This window comes from Strix uralensis, chromosome 4 (genome assembly GCF_047716275.1).
Source record: "Strix uralensis isolate ZFMK-TIS-50842 chromosome 4, bStrUra1, whole genome shotgun sequence".
In the NCBI taxonomy this organism is placed as follows: Eukaryota; Metazoa; Chordata; class Aves; order Strigiformes; family Strigidae; genus Strix; species Strix uralensis.
The window spans coordinates 90,607,430-90,626,081 of record NC_133975.1 but is presented as its reverse complement, the minus strand read 5'-3'; the positions used below and the strand labels follow the sequence as shown (position 1 = coordinate 90,626,081).

Below are 18,652 nucleotides of genomic sequence, written 5' to 3'. Positions count from 1 at the left end.
CTTCTTGCCAAACTCAGTTGTGCACAGTAAGTTGTACATTCTCTGTCCTACATAGTTATAGCTGAAAATGCTGTGTTCTTTTCTAACTTGCTGTGAAACATTGCCCCAGTGTATTAGACTTGGCCATGATAATCTTGGGGCTTGATTACTATAATGGAACGCATCTAGAAGTAAAACTTTTAGTCTGAAAAAGTTCAAATTAATTCAAAATGTGGCTGACTGCCTACTAAGTCTCCCAGGCTGTAATATTTCTCCTTGCAGTTCAGTGTAATAAAAAGGGCAGATCATAACCATAGTGAAATTGAAAACTGAGTTTCAGTACTCTCTTGCTGTTTCAGTAGGCTCATTTTCTTCTTCTAGATGAGGAACCAACTGTACTATTGGCATGCCAAAAGCTGCCCATATTTTCTCTCAGGCATTGTTTGCAGTCCTGAAGGATATGGGTCAGGCAAAGAGTAAAGTCAAGACCCTGAATTTTAGGAAAGCAAGCTTCCAGCTGTGCAAGGAGTTAGTCAGTAGGACCCCCTGGGAAACTGCCCTCAGGGACAAGAGAGCAGAACAGAGCTGGCAGATCCTTAAGGACGCTTTCCATAGAGTGCAAGAGCTCTCCATCCCCAGGTGTAAGAAATCAGAAAGGAAGGCAAGAGACAGGCATGGCTGAGTCGAGACCTGCTGGTCAAACTAGAGGGCAAGAAGGAAATGCACAGGTGGTGGAAGCAGGGACAGGTATCCTGGAAAGAGTACAGGGACACTGCCTGGTTGTGTAGGGATGGGGTCAGGAAGGTCAAGGCACAGCTGGAGCTGAACTTTACAAGGGATGCAAAGAATAGTAACAAGGGCCTCTACAGGTATGTCAGCCAGAAAAGAAACATCAAAGAAAGTGTACTCCCCCATGATCAACACAGCTGGCAAACTGGTAACAATGGACAAGGAGAGGGCTCTGGGGAGACCTTACTGCAGCCTTTCGGTACTTAAAGGGGGCTTATAAGAAAAATGGGGACAAATATTTTAGCAGAGCCGGTTGCAATAGGACAAGGGGTAAAGTTTTTAAACTAAAAGAGGGTAGACTTAGACTAGATACAAGGAAAACATTTTTTACAATGAGGGTAGTGAAACACTGACACAGGTTGCCCAGAGATGGTGGTAGATGCCCCATCCCTGGAAACATTCACGGTCAGGTTGGACGGGGCTTTGAGCAACCTGATCTAGTTGAAGATGTCCCTGCTCAGTGCAGGGGGTGGTTGGACTAGATGACCTTTAAAGGTTCCTTCCAACCCAAACTATTCTATCATTCTATGACTGGGGTTCTAGTCACGCAAACAAGCGTCATCTCAACCACAGTTATTTACTTATGTAAGGGAAATGTGTTTTAAATTAAACACAAAAAAAGACCTATGAGTAGTACATTTTTTGTGAGTTTCTGTAGTGCTTTATTCCAGGCTGTTTTTCTCCTACAGCAGTAATTGACAGATCTCTGTTCTGGTTCTTACAGATTACAAAAGGATACCATTTGAAGGCCCCGATTTGCCTTCCAGATGGGAACCTGGACAGTCCTAAAGCAGGTAAGATTGGAATACATGGACACACTCTTGTCTCTTTCACACACACAGGCTTGTGGAAGTGGGTGCCTCTTAGCACAGATCTGTTTTTGTATGCAACTAAGGTAATACCTGTTTGTGTCATGAGGTATGTACATATATGGGAATACATATATATATTCATCACTGCTAGATACCTCTGTTTTTTAAGCTAAAATCCTTACATGTTGGATTTCAAAGGTGTGTTAAGTGAATGCTGAACTTTCATTAGAACCTCTCAAAATTCTCCTATGGTGGTATTTGAATCCTAAACTTTTGGCTATACTGTCCATTGTGTCTACTAGCTGCTCACTCTTAATTCATATATCTCAGAATATGAATGTTAATAGCAAGCTTATAAATAATTTTTATATATTGGCAATGCCTGTTTTGGGAGGGTTATTGTCTGTTAGATGCAAGTCCCCTTAACACTGTGCAGCTGGGTACACCTAAGCTCTTAGCAGGGTTTGTGAATTCTACAGCTTCTCATTTAAGATTCCCAACTAACTGTGGGTGAAAATGAGCAGCAGTCACTATAAGAAGGATGCCATTCATCAGGATGTTTTGTATCTTGCATTTTCCTGTTTGGTGGGCCACAAATTTATAGATGAGTAATGCATAAAAGTGGAGACTGCTGGCAGGAAACCAGAGATTTTAGCAATAATTAGAGGAAAGCTGAAGGTTTTGATATCTGTGGAGGGTCAAGAGGTGGTTTGGAGCATGTGTGGAAGCTCCAGCTAATGTTCATATCCCCTTAAGCAAAGCAGTTAACAAGGACCCCTAACAGAACTCATGAAAAGCAGAACCTTTAGATCTCAGCCTTTCTTATGAAAGGGAGAACTTACTCATCACGCTATATTTCAGCCTGTCTGTACATTCAGGAATGCATTTCTACATCATTACTATTGAAGGGCTTGCTTACAAATAAAGCACACTGATCAAGTCACATCTCGGACTCCTACTTAAAACCATATTTCTAGGGACAAGTCGCAAGACCAGTATTCCTATATGTGGTACACTGCTGTTTCAACATGTTGTTCATGCTCCTTTACCAAACATGGGTGAACATCTGAAACATTGGACCTATGTAGAGCCCCACATCAGGCCATGGGAAGGGAATCTAAAGTAATACTCAAGTTACAAACCTGTTCAGCACTATATATTTAAAATAGGGACCCATTCAACTTTGTATACAATAACAGTTGTCACGGGGTTATTACTTTTGCACCTCCGTGGAAGTCCTCAAACTCAGAGAAAAGAATTAGCTTTTGTACAGTCTGAAGTTAAGGTTAAAAACAGAAATAAGAGTTTCATTTTCTCTCATGCTGCTGAAATTGTTACGTCCTCCAAAGAGGTGCCAATCTAAATAGTGAGCTAAATTAAATGAAGGAATACTTTTTATAGCCAGAAGACAGGAGCTTGTAAGAACTACAACTATTTGTTGCGTGCTGCGCACACACTTTCCCACCATGAAGCAAGCAAGCTCTAGACCCTGATGTCCACAACTTATCAATTATCATTCTTCAGATGGTGAAAACTAACCAGTGCTTAGAAAGGAAAACATTACAGATCCTAAAACAACCCACAAAACCAAAAGTCAGTAAAATTCAAAATTTTCTTGGCTGCCTTCCTAGGACTAGGAAAACAAACTGGCATTTTCTACATGCTCTTCTTCACAAAGGCATAATCACAGCAAGAACTTTTATTATTTATTACATTTTGGCATCTTCCAGTTTGGCATTGGCATTTAGTTCTGAATACATCAAAGTGTTAGCTGTCTACAGTGGTGACTTCTTTCTCCTCTTCAGAGGTCTCCTCTTTCTACAGACAAGGTACTTCACACCTAATATGTTCTCCAAAGTTATTGGCTCCATTTACATTCAGTGGACTTTGCATTAGGTTTTCAGGCCTCATTTTAAAGAAATATTTTGGTAATACCCCATAGACAATTTCAATACCTGACTCAGGCCACAGCAAAGTGACAACAATAGGTGCTTCACTTTGTTCCCCCTCCTTTACTGCTTGTTTCTGCCACTCTTAACTGTTTCTTTAGTTAAATCTGTTCATCTCACAGAGCAGTAGTGCAATTCTTTGAGTTGAGATGCAGTAAAAACATCTAGTGTAAAGTGTAAAGTGGTGATTTCCAGGCTAAGCTAAAGTGCCTGTACAAACTGTGTAAGTGAACTTGGCTTCAAAGCATAAACGTGTCTGAAGTTTTTTCTCTATGCATACTGGAATGCGCGTTAGGGTCGGGTGGTAATGTTTGTCAGAATACAGGTTAAAGTTGCTACATAGCCATATCCTGAAATTTTTGTGGGCAGTTTCTAACACTAGAAGTTCTTGAAAATCTACTTACATAGTTTCAGTTCTGCTATTGTATTTGGCCACGCAACACCAGCAATGGGTATACTATAACAAAAAGCTTACAGTCTCAGACAGAAGCATCCCATGGGTAAGAACATTTTTGACTGTAATTCACCATGCAAATTACACCACTGCAGACGTAAGACTAAGAGATCAAGGTTCAAGCTTGTTAAAGGTATCAGGGAGCTATATTTTTTGCTGAAATTGGTGGTATCTTGACTTCTACCTGTGGCTAGCTGGTCTCTTACTTTCATTCTGTGTTGTCCAACTCCCATCTGTATAGTACTACCTACTGAATGTATAACTCATCACAAATCCAGGCAACTCCCAAAATATATCACTGTGAAATTCAACCAGCACAAAGTTCCCAGTGGAAGTAAAGTCTGCAACCTTCTCTGTCCCACAATAAGGGCCAACTGCAGGTGATGTAGGTCGGCTTCCATCATGTATGAGCAAGTAGTCATATCTGCATCTGTCACTATTTTCCAGCTCAAAGAATAACATTTTGAGAGATATCTGGAGAAAATACAACCAAAGGACTTTGCTTCCAGGTTATATCCTTTTCTCTTACCCCTTGTATCTAACAAGCCCAAATAGTTTAAATTCCTTATGTGCAGGCATCGTTTTCTATTCTGTGATTGCACCACATCCTGATCCCATATTGTAATGCAAATTAGTAGCAAATTATTTGCTTAGTTCATCAGCATTTGGATTGGAGGGAGAAGCAAGGGACAAGATTGATCTTGTACGTTTTAAATTCTTTTCTCTAGAGAAATATAAAAACAGCACCTGTGCAATGTTTCCATTTTCTAGTGGGAACTCTTACCTAGGGATTATTCTGAACACCACCTACTGGTACAAACTAAATTCATACGAGTTCACACACACGTGTAAAGGTTTTCCCTTGTGGAACACCTCAGATACCAAGATCCAGCATAAGTTCTTAAACTGGATTTTTGTGTTCAGATTTTTACTCTGAGAATGCCTGCTCAGAAAGTGATGTTACAGCTATTATTCTCCAAGGCAAAAAGAGATTCCATTAGAGAACACTGATGAAACCCACAAATGAATTCATCTGATCCTCACCTTGTATCCTACTGGAGAACTGATGACCCAGAAGCATGCTCGATTATTTGGATATTTATTGGGGTAGTTTGGAGAGGTGATGACTCCATCTGAGTCTGTGAAAGTGTCTCCACAATTCACTGAGGAGTAAAGATGAAAAACAGAGAAAGGCATATTAACAAGAGTATTTTGGTAGTAGAAGTGAGCTTGCTTATACTCTGTTGTATTCTGCATTCAAGCCAGGAAAAAAATGTGCTACCATGAATGTCTACTGCTGAAATATTTTATTTCTTTGCTTAGTATTTGTATCAGCAGCTATACTGAAGGAACTAAAAACATGGCTGCTAAATAACCTTTGGAGGACAGGAAACAGCTGCACCTAAAGCTGTACCTGTCTTTACAATTGAGTGTTACCATATTAGTATTCTAATGGTACTAACACTGCGCTTTCAGAAAAGAATTAGCTCAAATATTCAAGATTCCATTATCAAGATAGTTCTAATGCTATCTAGAAATTACTCCATAAACTAATGCAAAAAGAGTAAAAAGGACACATTTCTAAGACTTCTTCAATTTCTGCTTTATAAAAGTTTGCATTTTGAATTGAAATAAGGCAATAACAAGTTATTTGGGCTACTAATGTCCAATGCCTTCTAACTGAAAGCATATTGCGGCACAACAGAATTTTATCCAGCAGTCCATAATGCATTTGTATGTTTGTAAAACAGACAGCCCTCAAGTGACTACAGTAAGCACTGTGTTTCATGTAACATAATAAAAACCTTGAATTCAGAAAGTCTAAGTTACCCAAGTTTAGTACCTTTCCCATTGCATAAAAAGCCACAAAACCTTGAATAACATATTGCCCAGATACTGGCTTTACATCTCATCGGTTGAGATTTCTTGTTGAGTTCTGCAGTCTTTGTGCTCTTTGGCTGCACTGCTCCTCTTAGTTATAGTCATTGCATTGTTTTTATTTAAAGAAATTGTTCTAAAGATGTGAAGAAGCCTAGCAGAGGGTCTCAGAAGAATGTGTGTGGTTCTCAGGATTACTAACATGATACCCATGCAACATCACATTTTCTGTTTCCTGCTAACCTTCAGCCCCATCATTGCCAAGCCTTCTGCATTAGCAATTGCTATGGAAGTGTAAATAAGAACACAGAAAAAAAACACTCTGGAGTTCAAAATTTTCAGTTCTTCCATACAAACACTATTAATGCTGTTCTCCAAGCTCTGTAAAGGAGTGTTCATACCCCTGTTGTAGGAGGCTCTGAATCCTGTGGCTGTAATGCTCTCATCACTTGCAAACTCTACCAGCATTGTCGATCCAGATGCCACTAAGGAGGGCAGTGGCCCCTTCCCACAGTATTTGTCCAGCAAGACAGGGGAATTCTTGCTGTTTCCGTTGTAAATTTTTATATAGTCAGAAGAACAGTCTGAGGAGGGTTGGAGATCAAAAGCCTCAAACTGTAGGAAAATCTTGAGAAACAAGAAAACAGATGTTGTATTTAGTGCTATACACAGGGAAAGATTCAAACCATCTAATTATGATGAAGTGAACTAGGACTTCATATTCATTTTACTATCCATGTATCACTGAAATTTTACTTTCTGTATAAAAAGACCATAGAATTTCACCTAACTACCCTGTTACTGAGCCCAGTGATTGATGTTTGACTATTGCTTGTCTTTGAAAAACCATCCAATGTTAACTGGATAAAAATCAAGTTAAATAATGCATCTGATAGTCTTAATAAGTCTTACAAAAATTGTTGAGACTGTCTTTTCATTCACTGTGTAACAAAATAAATGTCTTAGTCCATGAAAATGACTCCCAGAGGGTAGTCATAATAATGAAATAATGCTGCGTAGCCTTGACACTGTGGTTCAAATATTTTTTTCTCCTAATAAAAATTACCTTACTTTGACGGATGCGGATCAACCACAGGCAGCTGCTATTGTTCGGGTATGGGAATGGGTAATTGACAGAGGAGAACGAGCCTTTGGATTTAGGCAACACAGAGCTACAGCAATCTGAAGGGAAGAACCAAACAGTGTTGAAGAGAATGAAAACTGCACAAAAATCTTCCAGAAACGCCTGACAAGTCTCTCCAACCATTTGCATCAGTCAAGCTTGTAAAAGAGAAAGGAATTATAATGCTTACAATTGTGTTGATGTCCCTAGTGTAAAAGTTATTCAAAACCTGCGAATGAAATAACACTAGTTAAGGTACTTCACTGCTTCAGCTACTAATGTTTTTTAAAGACAGTAGGGCTTCACTCACATATTTTAGTTTACTAAAAAAGGCCTGGATCTCAATCACAGAAGTAGTTTCAATGACATCAGTACATCAATTCCCATCAGCAAATCTGTGAGTATTCATAAGCATATGCAAAAATCGAGCTGGAAAACTAGATTCTGTCAAAAAGCAAAAAGGGGTAGTCACTGAGGGAAAACAATAACAGAGAGCATTGAAGTCAAGTTACAGACCTAGTGACTGGTATACAAAGGCTGCTCTCATCTGTCTTTCATCTTTCCACGTGTAGTCTTCATTTATTGCACTATGTGTAACTCCCCCAATTACAAAATATGAATACAGTGACACCTGAACATAGGAATTTATGACATTTTTCTCTTGCCCTCTACTTTCCCTGAGACAACCAGACTTTTTGTCCTTTTCTTTTTAAGCCCTTTAAAAAAAAAAAAATTGTCTTATTTTTTTAAAATTTAGCCCTTTTCTTCCAAAACATACAGATCAAATTATGAAATTACATAATAAAGGCACTGAAGTGTGATTCCTTCCCAGCCCCACTATCAAGAATAAATATCATTAAATACTTGTTATCACTATCTTTGAGACCATGACAGACATTTAAATTGTAAACTAGTCTTATCTGAAGTTAAGAACTGGGGAGGAACCACTCTGGGCAATGATTTCTGTACCTAACTATTCAACTGAAGGAATGCTGATTCCCACTAATAACTGATGGTTATTTAACTAAGTTCTAACACAGTTCAGAGCAGAATGTGGTACATTAATATTTAGGCCATGTTAATGTTTCTTGCTGTTTTGGTGAAAACTAATTGAATAACATCTCAGCAAAGTCAAATACTGTATAAATCAATTAGCCTATGTACTGGGAGTTGAGGCAAAACCTGTGCGTTGCAGGAGCACATCTGGTATTTTACCTGTGTTTTGTGCATCTCATCTGAAGAGTTCCTGCTACAGAGGAATGCTAGGTATTTCTAGACCATAAGATGCCACAGTGATGAGTTAAGAAATGGACCAGGCAAGGAAGTAGATAACTATACAAAAAGCCTGAGGAATTCTCTTCAAAGATGTTCTGATCAGCCTAAATGGCACCCATACATACAGGCCTGTAGTAAATTTCTAATTGAAAGAAATCACAAACCTGCTGGCACTGCTGATGCACACGACTAAGCTATAATCATGGCTGAGGATAGCTTAGATGCTTTGCAACCTTCAGAGCTTTCCTGAAATGCGAAGTTGACAGAGATAGCAACCATGATTTCTCTGATGGATATTGCTTATGTCAAACAGCAGGGACTATGTAAGGATAACTCAGAATGACAGTGAATTAGTGAAAGTAAATTGTCCTTTTTAAGGCAGCAGCTTGGCACAATGACGGTTCTGTTTCTACACGCATATCAGCCCTCTCGTAGGGCGAGGGAGAGATGTATTGAAAGGACTGTAGGTTGAATTCCTTTGGGGGATGTCTGACAGTGCCTACAGACATCAGCTGTACGAGGATTCACATGCCTTCTATCTACAGCACTTACTGCACTTGTAGAGCTTGTTGATTTTAGCTACATCCAAGTTACTCAGCCCTTCTCTCTGCCCAATGGGTATAGAGGGGTCAGGAACTGGTACAATAGTTGCTTTCCCTGGAGTGCTGGAGAAATCATACCTGTAGAAATCAGGGAATCACATTTCTAGAATGCTTCTCTTAAACAGTGAAGTTCTCTAACTGCATAATCATATTCATGTACCACATGCAAAGAATTTCAATGGAAAAGGTCAAGAAGCTTCTTAGACACCAGTTAGTCTTCCCTGAAGAGGACCAGCATGTCAGCCATTTTGTGTGCAGCAGCTAAAAGCAAGAAACAAGAAAAAGCTGCACTGTCCTGAGTGAGGAGGGCTTTCGCCAATGACCTGGCAAAATGAACTGAATTCCCACCTTCATGGTTCCAGAGGCAGAGGAGCAGGAGTAGTTCTGTCTCAGTAATTGTTTATTTACTATCTGCAATTTCCTGCCTCCTGCTAGACAAGTATTATTTCACAGTTTTGTTCAGAAGTTATTACTTGCTAGTGGAAATAAAGGAGAAGGTACATGATACAAGCTTGTACATTATGGACTGAAATGCAACCTTAGAATTCCCAGATGAATATGAGGCAGGACACAACATCTTAATGATATAAAAGAATTCTATATTTTTTCTCTCTGTACCTAAATATTGTTGTCTATGATCAGCTGTTACTACATTAATGAAATAATTTAGACTTCAGAACTGGTTTAGATCAGTGACTCAGTAGAGTTAGACTTTGGACCATAGCCTGGTCAAAGGCCTCTAGCAAGAGACAGGAGTACAGTGAAAGAAAAAGTTGTCCTAATTTTTTCTTCTATCTATATCAACTCTGTTTTTCAGGAATCATGCTGACAAAAGAAGTGTGCTCACCCTTAATTCTGTCCATTCACTCAGTTTTAAGTGGACAGCAAAAGTCATGCCCTGCACAGAGCAATTCCTTCTTCCTAGATCTGCGTAGATCTGAAAGCTGTTTGCTCCTTTGAAAAGACATTTCAGAAAACAACTTACGCGCCATAGTGCATCACTGAGGAGTAGTCATAGGGAAGGCCCAGATTTTTGGAATTCATTTTTCCAAAGTTCCCTTGTTCCCCTGTAAGGTAGGAAAGCAACATTTCAGTCAGAACAATTATTGCTGCTTTAATAGACACTGACTGCTGTCATAATCCTAAGAGTAATTTATGTTACGATTACTTGTTATCATGATATCTTCGATCAATCAAAACCACCAGAGCCTTTTGAAGTCCATGGGAACCCATTTTCACTCAGTCTAGTAGGTTTCAGAATATAAACTGAATCAAATAAGTCAAGGTTTTGATATAATCAGTGAATCCATTCCACTCTTAAGTAAAGGTATTCATCTGTCCATCTTCATTAGGGTGTCTCCAAATCTATTTCAGTGCATTATCTTGAAGATTATAAACATCCAACCTATGTCCCCAGAGCTGCATCCATACCTTGAGAGGGAAATCCAGCTGACCACCTAGATCAAAAACTCATAGGTATGGGTGGGTGACCACCAACCTGTCTTGCTGAGTCCTTCCACCATAGGGTTATAAGACCAGAAAAGAAGGGGATACAGTTTGCCTGTTACTTGCCCCAAAGGACATGTTATCAGCTGTATTCTGGCTTTGTCTCTGGTCAAACCCATCAGCACTGAAGTGTTGATTGACAGCCGGCTGAACATGAGCCAGCAGTGTGCCCAGGTGGCCAAGAAGGCCAATGGCATCCTGGCTTGTATCAGAAATAGCATGGCCAGCAGGGACAGGGAAGTGATCTTGCCCCTGTACTCGGCACTGGTGAGGCCGCACCTCGATTACTGTGTTCAGTTTTGGGCCCCTCACTACAAAAAGGACATTGAATGACTCGAGCGTGTCCAGAGAAGGGCAACGAAGCTGGTGAAGGGTCTGGAGCACATGTCGTACGAGGAGCGGCTGAGGGAACTGGGGTTGTTTAGCCTGGAGAAGAGGAGGCTGAGGGGAGACCTCATCGCCCTCTACAACTACCTGCAAGGAGGTTGCAGAGAGCTGGGGATGAGTCTCTTTAACCAAGTAACAAGTGATAGGACAAGAGGGAATGGCCTCAAGTTGCACCAGGGAAGGTTTAGACTAGATGTCAGGAAGTATTTCTTTACAGAACGGGTTATTAGGCAGTGGAATGGATTGCCCAGGGAGGTGGTGGAGTCCCCATCCCTGGAGGTGTTTAAGAGTAGGGTCGACATAGCGCTGAGAGATATGGTGTAGATGGGAACTGGCAGTGCTAGGCTAATGGTTGGACTAGATGATCTTCAGGGTCCTTTCCAACCTAGATGATTCTGTGATTCTGTGATATGACTCACATGAAGCAAGAGGAATCAGTAAGGTCAGCTAGAAACATTCTGAGTATACTGCTGATATAGCCCCCCTCATCACAGCTGCTGAGCATCTCATCACTTTTCGTCTGTTTAGCCTTAAAAAGCCCATATGAGGTAAGGAAGCATTACACTGATGCAGGACTGGGACCCAGAGACACAGACTGGAATTCATGTCACCTAGATTTATGTCTCTAAGTTAGGCACTGAAGCTATTCATCAAGGCTACCAGGATAGTCAGAGGAGAGGGAGAGAAAGAGACACAGTTGGAGGGAGTTTCATCTGAAGGCAACTATTTCTCTCCATTGACTGGGGAGCATGAATTCAAATTGCACCCTGGGTCTCTTGTCCATGGTAAGACAGGCAAGCAGGCAATGTCAGAGCAGGGAGCTGAATACAGTCAGCCTGGCCTCAAGGCTAATGCCCTAACCACTGATCACTCCTTTCCAGTTCAATATCTGTACCTTCATGATTGTAACTAGTGGTTTGTATACCACAAACCATCTGGACAAAGAGCTCAGGGTTGGACACTTGTCAGAAAAATCTCTGGAGTCCACACAACTTGGCTGGCAGGCTTGCAATCAGAGCCAGTCTCTTCCAGTAATGTCCTTCAGCACTGGTCCCAATGAGGGCTAGGAAATGCAAAGAGAAGCTTCAAAATCCTGAATTATAGAAAGTTTGGGGGCAAGCACGACTTTGGAGCTTTTCATAGTTCAAAAACTCAGTTAAGGCTCAAACTGGTTCTCAACAGCATTGGCTTTCCCGACTCTTAGGTTTTTATCTCAGTTCCTCTTATCTGCTATACTGACTTGAGAAAGAATTATCAGCAAGCGCACAGCTTCTTTTGAGGTGATGAACAGAGAACACAGTTCAAATGTTGTGAAACATTTAAGCATATGGCTACTGTTTGGCACATAAGTTCTTTGTTGAATTAGTTTGCTAAAAAAAGTAACAGCAGCCTGGCTGGACAGAGGCACTGCCAGCAAACTAGTATCTGCCTCATTACATGCCAGAGAGATTTGGCTGTCTAGACCTGCACATGTGTGGGGACTTAACCCATCTTTTCCACTCTAAAAAAACTACTGCTGCCAGAATTTAAGTGTAATGACTCAGAAAAGCGGAAAAGGGAAGCTTTGGCTGAAGACTCTGAATAGTTTTTGGCTTTGGCTGAGGACTCGGAAAGTTTTTTCCCCAAAAAGTTTGGGAAAAACAAGCCGAATTTCAAGTAGCTAAGTGGACAGCAACCGATCAAGCAGCATTTTGTTGAAACAAAGAAGTAGGATGGCTTCCAAGGTGAATTGCTGGGTAAAAACAAAACCTAGCAAACATCCACAGTACTGCAGTCCTGGCAAGAGAAAAACATGTGTGGGAGAGCCAGGAAGCTGCAAAAGGTCTTGAGGTCTAGTTCTGCACCACTGAGGTCAGTGGGAGCTCTGCCATCAGCACTGTAAACAGCAGTATGTTTTTACAGGAGATGTACGCTAACAAGTCCTCACGAACATAACTGTGTTTCTTCATTTCCTTTTCCCAGTATATCTTTGCATTTTTTCCCTCCAGTGCTTGTGCTGCACACACACTGCATTTTAACTCCCTTGTCACACCAATCTTCTCAGCTGCCACTCCTGGTGAATACTGTTAAAACACGGAATATTAACCAACCCCATCTCCTTTTGCATAGTCTTGTCTTCTTCAGCTCTTCTCCCTCTTTTATCCTTTCATGATGCTGTGCCTGAATCAGAGCTTGGTTAAATCCATATCCTTTAGGAATGATGATATCTGAACCCGTGGACTTCCCCCTGCAAAACTAGTATAAGATTTTATGTGTCTCTAGTATCTTTGGTATAACTTCATGTTTGCAACTCCTCTTCCCTAGCACATGCTTTGCTAGCATTTCAAACGTGGTACACCCTTGTTGTACAATGGCAAACAAATCATAGCAAAATTACACCTTAACGCTAGAGCTGAAGCCTCAATAAAGAACAGCACAAATGGAATTTACTTAAGATATCAAGGGAATAGCTGAAAAAAGTTTGGAGAACAGTGTGTTAGGAATTTGCAATAAAAACAATCAAGCTCCATCTGGAGAAAAAGATGTATTTTCAGCTGTGCATGACATTGAAGAATTGAGTATCTTATTTGTTGAAGAGACTTATTAGAATTTGGTATTCATTGTCCAGCCTCATTTATTATTATTTTCTATAACGAACTAAGTACACTATTATCTCTCTACAATTGTTGTGGGTTGTCCAGCTCTCTCATAGCTGTCAAATAAGTGATTCCTTGCATCATTTCTTCCCCTGCTTTCCTTCTATGTACCACTTTCTTGCTTTCCCTGGGAAAAAGGAGGTTGCCTCCTACCACTCTCTCTACCCTCCCCTCCCCTCCCCAGAGCCTGGCGCTCTGTATAGGCTCCCATGTTCCCAGCACACAGATCAAGGGTACGTGTGCGAGCTATTCCTCCTGCATTCCTTTCCCTAAATAACATTCACCTGTTTTCCCCCTACAGATTTACCAGTCCTGATTGCTCCCCATTGCTCCTTCTTTTCATGGCAGTGTATATTAGTCTTTCCTCAAGGAGAAAATAATTGCAGTCCTTCCTCTCACAACACGCCAGGTCCCAGAATTTTGCACATGCTAGTGGTTGCATGTGCTTCCATTCTCCCTGCACTGAGTCCCTTGTTCATCTACATTTTAGGCTATGTGCATTGCACTCACTGCCAGTGCCAAGAGGCCTACCTGCTGCCTTCTCTGTTTCCATGGCTTTCCCTGAGATAGAGTTGCTGTGTGATTCCCTACCACGATCTCTGAATATCATGTTTCACCCCACCTCATCTAAAAGTCCCATAGTCTTGCTTCCTGGCCAAGTCTTTTCAACAACATTTTGCATTCCTGATGATCTTGGTATTTTGGATATAAGGTGAGTATGAGTTGAAGATGGCAATCAAAATAAGGTAGAGCTACTTTTAGGCTGCATCTGCCTTGAAGGACCACACTAATGTAGGTGTAGTCACAGAAATTCCCCTAGTACAAACACCAAATGAGAAAATCCATCACATTGAATGTGGTGCTACTGCAATTCAGCCAGCATTAAACAAGATTCTTATTTGCATTGCTGTTCACAGAAGAAACATTCTCCTTTATCTGAGTATATGTTTTCTCTTAAGATTTAGTGGACATACCTGCCACAATGTGTTCCCACATAATCTTGACAAACCTGTCCCGATCACTCCGTGCCTGTTCATGGATGAAACCCAGTGCATGGTTCATTTCATGCTGAATTGCTCCTTTATCCATGCAGCCATTTTTCACCAGGCCTACTGCTTGACGTCCTCCAATTTTTCCAAAGTAAGACCAGCAGCTAAGAATAGGCAATCAATAACCAAAATGATCACATTCAGCAAATACAAAGAAATAGATGTACTGATTATGCCACCAAGGGCCTCCAGATGTGTAGCCACAGAAGGGGGGATGCAGATAGTCACTGGCATGAGATATCTAGGCTTCCAAAAGCTGCCATACTCAACAGGGAGAGAAATAAAGCCTTTGTGATGAGTATGGCAAATTTTAATACAGTAAAATGGCTACATCAAACTAAGATGAAGCAGTTTAAGTAGTTAAGCAAAGAACCTGAAACAATTATACTTCTTTAAATTTTTACAACAATTAAGGAAAATATGTAATTTTGAATTATACCCCATTATCTCTAAGTTCACACATACATTTATCCCTCCAGCCTATTAACTGATGTAACTACCAGTATATCTAAAGAAAAAAGAAAAATTGCACTTGCTGTCTGAATCTTGACTCCTAGGATAAAAAAGGGCAATTACTTAAATCCAGATCAAAACAGAAAAGAAGCTGAAAGACCTTTTGAGTGCTTCCACTCTAAGGAGACAGGGAGCTTACCTCTGCCCACGTTCAACGTACACGTAGTCTGTTTCTGTAGTACGATTTACAAACTGCACACAGGTCAGTGTGGAGATCTCTTGCAGAGCATCAGCAATCCAAGACCTCTCTGTCACTGCTAGAAAGAGAAAGGGGCCAGGAGAAATCTTCCTTGGTTAATCAAAACCAAGGTGCATTGATGCGGAGCATTCCTTTAAAACTTCACAGCACTCATTAGCTTTTTATCACACAAGTATAATAAAAAGGGGCACAAAGCCTTCAGAGATCTTCAAGTTGATTGGACTTTTAAGGGGAGATGTAGGAATTATAGCTGGCCCTTATGCATATTCTACTGGAGACAGCTGACAGAAAGCAAAATACTGGCATTGTTTCTTTCATTAAAATGGAAGAATGAAACAGTTTCAGATACAAATAATTGGATTAAAGTATCCCAAATGAGCCATCTGAGTGTAGCTAAGCACCAAAACCCTATTTTGTTTATCAGAGCTAACAAATGTCTGCTACACACCCCTTGGAGTCACTTGAGACAGCCAGTGTTCAGAGGCTCTGAAGATCACAGTGTTTCTATTCAGGTACCAAATAAAGATCAGTGTTTATCTGCTTTTGAACATTTTGGTCTAATTTGGCTTCCTCAGTTATGAATCATCTATAACTGATTTGTATCTCAATTTCCTCATCTTTAAAGTTTGGAGATGAGGGAGGTAGATGGAATAACCCTCACCTAACCACAAGAGTATGTGCTGCAGTTCAGGAAGCACACGGGCAGCTTAGATAACACAAAGACTGGGCTTTCCTCAGCTCAAATGATAACACGGGTTCCCTTTCCCCAGGAATGGGAATCAGGCACAGGCTGTATTTCACTTCCATGCCGTTCTCTCAAGGTAAGATCTTTTAAGAAGTGTCTCTATGGAAGCCACAGACCAGGGAAGCCTCAGCAGGGGAGAGATGTAACACCTGCACAGCCTTTATGAAGCCTCCTGGAGCAAAATTTTTGAGATTAAGGCATTGGTCCTGCAGCCTTTTGCACAGGGCAGAGCTATTGACTGACTAGGGGGAAATAATAAGGGAAAAAATATCTCCAAAGATTCTTCCTCCTTTTCAACCTCTACAGGATTTCTAGTGCGGGAATATTTCTACGAGAGATTTGAAAGAAAATTATAGTGTTCAAAGAAGTGTTCGTGGTGGCAATTTTGACAAAAATACATTCATAATGTGAACAAATTCTATTTCTTCTTCTATACTTGCTAAATTAGCTGATATTTATACACCAACTAGTGTCCAAGTAAATACATATTTCAGTGTCTGTAACTGAAATGTTAGGAGTCTTAGCAAATCTACCACAGGGCTAACAGATTAGCAAAAGAGACGTGTTAATAAATTCTCATTTGGACAAAGACTGCTTTTGGTGCATGCCACAGAAACATAAAACAACAGAGTGTAGGAACCAGAAGATCAACTTTACATTATCCATTTGCATACACTCACAGAAATCAGAAGAGATGTTAACTGGAACCTTGACTAGTCCATCTTGTGACTTGGGCCATAAACAACTCTCACAGTTAATTGCACTGCGTCGTCCTCTTCTCAAAAGGATGTCTCCTTCATACACAGCTATTTCACTACCTGGCAGATGATGAAAATAAAGAACATGCAAGGCACTGAGAAGGGAACTAACCAAGCTTTTGTACCTTTGGAAATTTCTTTCACTGAAGTTCATTTCCCAATAATGTGAAAACAGATTAGCAAGACTGAGTGAATCTAGCATTCACAATATGCTAAGACTGGTTAGGTCTGCCTTGCTTCCTGGATAGAAAAGATTAATATTAATATAGAAGTCATAGTACACCTGTAATCAAAGTCATGACTAAATATATTTTAGCTTAAGAAGCTTTGGGAGCCTTCAGAGTGAAAGGCTAAGCATTGTAAGTCATTGTTCTCTTCATTAGAGCTTCTGGAATTAAAGAAAAATCATAACTGACCTCTGCAAAAATGGGATGAATCATACAAAATAAATTACTATTTTTATCATACATATTGAATGCATGCAAGCTGTTAATTTCCAGGTTAACTGTTAATTTGACATAAGACATTGTGACAGTTGTGACTCCAAAATACTTAGAATACATGACTCACAGACAAGAGCTCTTGGTTATTATGCCAAAAATGTACAATAGTCTTGGGTACAGCAGACATAGAAGTGCCTTATTTCACAAAGGAAAGAAATCAAAGTGAAAAGTATTCTGATTTGCTGAGGCTACTGATGGAAAAGAACATTCCATGTAGCAATTGCTCAGTAAGTCTTCTTAATTTCTATATCATAAATAAATTTCTATAGCATAAATAATCACACTGAATGTGACTTTAAAACACATCTGAACTATGTGAATTGTTTTCCACTGATGCTGGAAAATATTTTCAAAGAGAAAAAAATACAGAATAATGAGAATGAGATATAGAGAAGCAGCCCCACCAAAACCTACAGTTATTTATATAATAATTACAACCAGACTCACCGAAGTCATTGTTTCTTGTAGCTATCTGCAAAAAGAAAAAAAGTCTTTTAATACATGCTTATCTCCACAGCAGAAAGCTTCTGTCATGTAGAATCACAGCAGTAAAAGTTTGTAACTAATTTTAAGATAGTCAGAGCAACTCAGCATCAGCAATGTAAATTCTCAACATCTGAGAGCAGGGACACACCTGGACAGGTTTACTTAGTGCAAAGCTATAGAGAAATGCTAAATGAGTTGGCAGAAGAAAGTACTTCATCTTCAAGTTTCCAAGATGATCTTCTCTGCTCTGCAGCTCAGTTCTCAAAGCTGTGGTTAGTTTACTTGGGGCAAGTTTTATGGGAAAGCTGCTGCTGTGCTGTTAACAAGTGTAACAAAATTAGATAACAAGAAGTATTTCCACAAAACAAACAAGCTGCAGGACCTCTCAAGAGAATTTCCAGGCTCTCATTTCTTATTTATCTTCAGAAAACAGAGGAAGTGGAGCAATAGGAAAGAATATCCAGCAACTTTAAAGTGACTCATCTTTAATTCTAAGAAGAACGCACGGGCCGCTGCAGGTCCCCTCACTGCTGACCAAGGGGCAGGATATCCACTAGCAGTCTTACAGCAAAACTCAGTGTCAAGGAACTCTTTGATCCATCCACACTGACTACTTGTCCTAGAAACTCCTTAGCTTGCTGCCAGGAGTCATCCCGCTCTGCAGAGCCCATCTGTCAGCATGCCCCCTCTGTGCACAGCTCTCAGCCAGGCTTTGCTGGCCAGGAGTGCTGGAAATCTGTTGGAGCCAGACATGAATCTGACTGTTGATTGAAATTGTTTTTCCAATACCATATCACTAGCAGTGATTGTGTGTCTTTCTGGAGTCTACATATAAATAAAACCACCAGCTTCCGGAGTTTTGGTTTTCCACCTTCTGGGAAGCCCTCCTTCCTTTGATGTCCACGAATAGAAACAAGCCTAGAAAGGCAGGCTGAATCCTAGAAAACCCACACTGTAAGAGTAAACCACACAATGGAAATATTTATGTTGAAGCCACATGAACACCATC

At 40.3% G+C, this 18,652-nt stretch overlaps 2 protein-coding genes across 2 annotated transcripts in view; one reads left to right on the top strand and one right to left on the bottom strand.

Annotated features, from left to right (window-relative positions):
* LOC141943117 (transmembrane protein 263-like) overlaps window positions 1-18,652 on the top strand; it is a 242,063-nt gene that overhangs the window by 1,534 nt on the left and 221,877 nt on the right. Inside the window, exon 2 of the mRNA XM_074867787.1 lies at window positions 1,493-1,562. Within this exon, the coding sequence (XP_074723888.1) occupies window positions 1,536-1,562 (27 nt within the window). The 5' untranslated portion in view covers window positions 1,493-1,535. The remainder of the gene's footprint in view (window positions 1-1,492; window positions 1,563-18,652) is intronic.
* Window positions 3,609-17,914, bottom strand: LOC141942243 (embryonic protein UVS.2-like). Its single transcript, XM_074865193.1, has 11 exons — window positions 17,792-17,914; window positions 17,605-17,629; window positions 16,577-16,714; window positions 15,092-15,209; window positions 14,365-14,543; window positions 9,847-9,928; window positions 8,812-8,939; window positions 6,928-7,043; window positions 6,263-6,488; window positions 5,028-5,146; window positions 3,609-4,457 (listed from the first exon to the last, which is right to left on the bottom strand). The coding sequence occupies exons 1-11, from the start codon at window positions 17,858-17,860 to the stop codon at window positions 4,227-4,229; spliced, it is 1,431 nt and encodes a 476-aa protein (XP_074721294.1). The 5' UTR covers window positions 17,861-17,914; the 3' UTR covers window positions 3,609-4,226.